The sequence below is a fragment of the Acyrthosiphon pisum genome, chromosome A2, assembly GCF_005508785.2.
Source record: "Acyrthosiphon pisum isolate AL4f chromosome A2, pea_aphid_22Mar2018_4r6ur, whole genome shotgun sequence".
Lineage (NCBI taxonomy): Eukaryota > Metazoa > Arthropoda > Insecta > Hemiptera > Aphididae > Acyrthosiphon > Acyrthosiphon pisum.
This window is the reverse complement of record NC_042495.1, coordinates 59976152-59980590: the sequence shown is the minus strand read 5'-3', so window position 1 is coordinate 59980590 and position 4439 is coordinate 59976152. Positions and strand designations below refer to the sequence as shown.

General features: G+C 34.9%; 1 protein-coding gene across 1 annotated transcript; it reads right to left on the bottom strand.

Moving 5' to 3' along the window:
* Nucleotides 1-1607: 1607 nt before the first annotated feature.
* Nucleotides 1608-4208, bottom strand: LOC100166819 (neuropeptide CCHamide-1 receptor-like). The gene is made up of 3 exons (XM_001947120.3): nucleotides 3902-4208; nucleotides 3161-3616; nucleotides 1608-2147 (listed from the first exon to the last, which is right to left on the bottom strand). Exons 1-3 carry the CDS (start codon nucleotides 4178-4180, stop codon nucleotides 1641-1643), a joined length of 1242 nt encoding a protein of 413 aa, XP_001947155.2. The 5' UTR covers nucleotides 4181-4208; the 3' UTR covers nucleotides 1608-1640.
* Nucleotides 4209-4439: the final 231 nt, after the last annotated feature.

Genomic DNA, 4439 nt, shown 5'->3' with positions numbered 1-4439 from the left:
AAAATATCAAAAATTAAAAATGCTCATATATCGCTCGAAAATTAAAATATTAAAAAATCGCTCACGCTAAGACCCAGATAATGTTCTTACCTAAAAGTTTGATAATAGGTCATTTCACTGAAGTATCAAAACTAACAGCACACTATTGAGAATAGTGAACGGTAATTTGCTATGTCATGCTTGTGTAAGACGGAGACAACATAATATACGTGTGTAGCGTTCTCTTAATATAAATTATAATAAGTTAATAAACGTAGTATTGTTTTAAGATACCTATTATTTTCCACTTATTCAAAATTGTTAAATTATTATCATAATTATATATTCTGTAGTTGAGGATCTGATAACATTCCGAGGTTGCTTATAAATTATCAATTTAAACTAGAATATTTTATAGACTATAAAAGAAATACACATGAGTACATGACGTATAAACAATTTTAATCATATTTTTTAAGCTTTTAATTAGGTGCCTAGATATCTAACTATCTAAGTAATGTACTTAATACAATTATACAAGAGAGGTATAGTAGACACCTAAATGCAAAAAAAATGGAATAAATAGGTAGGTATAGGTGTATTATAGAGATAGGTAATTTTATTTTAAAAGTGTATTATTATATGTACCGGTACGCCGTACGGTGGTACATTTTACAATCGTTATTGGGTAACCAAAAAAAAAAAAATACATTTTGGATAAAATACTAAAACATATTATAATATTACCTACGTACCAATTTACTATTTTTTGTTGAAATTTTCATGGTTACAATCAAACAAAAATTATTATATTTTTTATGTATTATTTTTGGTATTTATGATCCTGAATGATATTTCTTATTTTCTAATTAACTTATAATAACTACGAATATATTAAACATTAGAGGTACCTATGTATGACATAATATAGAAAGTTAGGTCTTACTGTTTTAGGTACATACAATATCTAGTATGTACATTATACATTTATACTTATCAGTTATAGGTACACAAATATTTTATAGTATAATACAATAAATTCAATCTACAAATAATCAATTAGTAATTATTGAGGAATCATCTGTTTTTCCCAGTGCGTTGTAGGGTTACTATAAGTACTTTCCTTTGTGATGGATACACTTATACGCCATAATCATACCCCAAACGAAACCCCCTTTGATGTTCGACAGATAATACTGAAAACATACGAATTGGCTGTGTCACGAACCAATTAATAAAGTAACATCTGACACACTTGTGCATTACATCACACCCAAATGCGCATAATAATGTGTCGTAATAATAGGTAAACGAACCGGTGATATTGGTCGAAACGGCTTTTATCCATAATAATATGTTTTTTTCATTAAACCTATTATATTATAGTATTAACAGTATTATTCTAGGATAACCGAGGTGGTAAAACCGTTTGGTCTCGACGGCGAAAATACCGCAGTGTGGCCAGGTTCTAATGTAATATGTGTTATAAAAGTATACAAACAAAAAAAAAATCATCATGATCATAAAAAGATAATTCAATTAAAACAATAATTGTAAAACTAATATTATTGGAATTTTTATAACACATTATTTATTTAATTCTATACCTTTATAAGGTATATATATATATTAAAAAAATTATGGAAATATGTTTAAACATATTATATAGGGGGTGGCATCCATCCTTTTTTCACCCCTTGTTGGATGCCCTTAATATTTTGACCTTCAATATTCGTGATCATAGTAAAAGTCTTATTACTTCGATTTTTGTTTGTAACTGTGTGCATCGATGGCAACGTTATGGACTCTGTAATTTTTATGTCTCGACTCACGATTCCGTTCTTTTTGATCACGAACAAGTTGGATTCCGTGGTGGCCGTCGGGGATTCTATGCACCACCAGAACAACTGTTTGTCGAAATGTTTGCGAAAAGTACCGCTCACCAAATACAGGGCAATAGGGTTGATACAAGAATTTATGAAACTTAGACAAAATCCAACAATTCGTAATACATGCCAGAAAGTGTTGTACTCGTCCGTTGACTTGGGGTAGTTGTAAAACCACAGCATGAAAATGTGATGAGGTAGAAAGCAGATGGCAAACATCAACACAAAGGCGAGCACAGCTTTAGCAACTTTTTTTCGAGCTCGAACTTGACGTATTTGTCCCTAAAATGTAAAAATATATCAACGCTTATTGCTTATAACTTTCATTGTGTACCTATATAATACCTATAATAATATTATATGAAAATATTTTAAGATTAAATGTAAAACAGCATATTATTAATTCACAATATTACACTTTTAATAGTTACCTAATTATTATAATATACTAGCTGAACCCGTGCACTTCGTTGCCCATTAAGTGTACCAACTATATGTGACTCAAACTTTGTTCAATTCGTTATTTAATTTTCGGTGTATGGTTTCAAAATTAATCTTAACTTTTCCGTTGCCCGGAATAAAAATTCTGATTCGCAGCAGTACATTATCAGGTAGGCAATCTACTTGCGGTAGATCGCGGACCCCGTGCTGTATGTACGTTAGTATATGATCTAAAGTATCAAAGTTATACCAAGTTTGTCGTATTCTACCTATGGTGGATTGATATAATCAATTAATACAAAATCCTACCGTAACCTAACCGTACTAAAATCAGATGAATAAACGCAAACGCATACAAAATAAATTCATTCAAATCGGTCTAACCATTTAGGAGGAGCTCAGTCACAACACACGTACAGTAGAATTATTGCGCTTAGCAACACATTCTGCAATTATAATTTTTATATTATATGAAATCAACAAACATGCCCGGTTAACCAATAGCAACCAATATAATATAATGCACTGTTGCGCCACTGTTGTATTTTTGACATACAGATTTGAGATTTCCTACCTTTCCGGTGGATTTTCCTAAAATTTTATTTCGTAAAAACTTTCTGCTGACAGTTACGAACATCTTAAAAAAAATTGGAGCCAAATCGGACCAGCCGTTCTCGATTGATGAATTGTTATACATTTTTGTCTCCAATTTTTATGTATATATAGATATATATCTAAGGTAAACGACCTGATTTCGTGTCATAACAATATATTAAATAGGTATTATTTAAATAATGTAATACTTATAAGTTATAATATTATACATATATTATTATGATATGATATAACCACACCTGAAGTTCGCCGGGCATGTTGTTGGTGGTGTGCATCAAGTACCGAGCGATGAGCACGTAGAAGCACGCGATGACAGCAAGTGGGACGGCGTAGTAGACGAGGAACTTGACGGTCACCATGAGTTTGGGATAGGTGGGCCCGAGGTGCTCGGAGAACGGGTAACATGCCTCGAACAGCGTGACGTTGTGCACGCGGAACTGGCGGACGTACGAGAACCGGGCGGCGGGTACGGCACACGCCGCGGCCGCCGCCCAGATGGCCGCGGCCACGGTTAGCGTGAACCGGGTGGCGAACCGTCCGCCGGTGGACGCGTGCAGCTTGCGCATCGGATTCACGATGGCAAAATAACGGTCAGCGCTGAGCGCGGTCAACGTGAACACGGAAACGCCGATCGAAACGTCCTTGGCCGTCTCCGACACTTTGCACACGGCCAGCCCGTAAGGCCACGACGGGAACTGTGTTGGGCAAACGAACAATATTATTATTACGGACGAGTGCTTATATACACAGTCGTGAAGTTCACTATCTGACTTAGTGCCATTGATCGAGGTAAACGAAAAAGTATAATTATTGATTTATACCAATAATATATAGTTTTCTTACTAAAGGCATTTAAAAAAAAAGTTGATGCAAATGTACACCCCTGCAACCCCCCCCCCCCCCCCATAAAAAATAAAAAAAATGACGCCCCTGATTACAATAATTGCTTGAGGGTCAAACTCAGAATTCTTAGTTCTTACCGTATATACGGTAGACGTAAACGGCACGCAGCTGATGATCACTAACAAATCACCTAGTGCTAGGTTGATTATGTAAATATTGGGCACGTTCCTCATCTGCTTGTTCCGAATAAATATCAACACCAACGTGACGTTACCGATCATGCCGATGACGAATATGATGGCGAACAATGCGGGAACGATGTATGTCTCTGGTCGGTCTGCGTAATCGTAATAATCGTTTATTGATAGAGTGTTGTTGGTGCTGATGTTGTTTGCCATGTCGGCGGCACGTTTCATTCGCGGGTTGCGAACCGAGAAGACGGTTACACGCTGAAATTGTTATTAATCTACATCAACATAATAATTATTATCTCCATATAGGGACATTGCATTTCTAAGAGATTAATGTTTGCTTAAAGTCTGATTTGCTTATTGCAAGAGTACGTAATAATAATATATCCTTTCAGCTTGACACAAATCAAAACTTGACGTTGGTATTATCCTAGGTAGGTACTTCAATTTGAACCTTTTTTTTATCGATAAGTATCAAACCGTT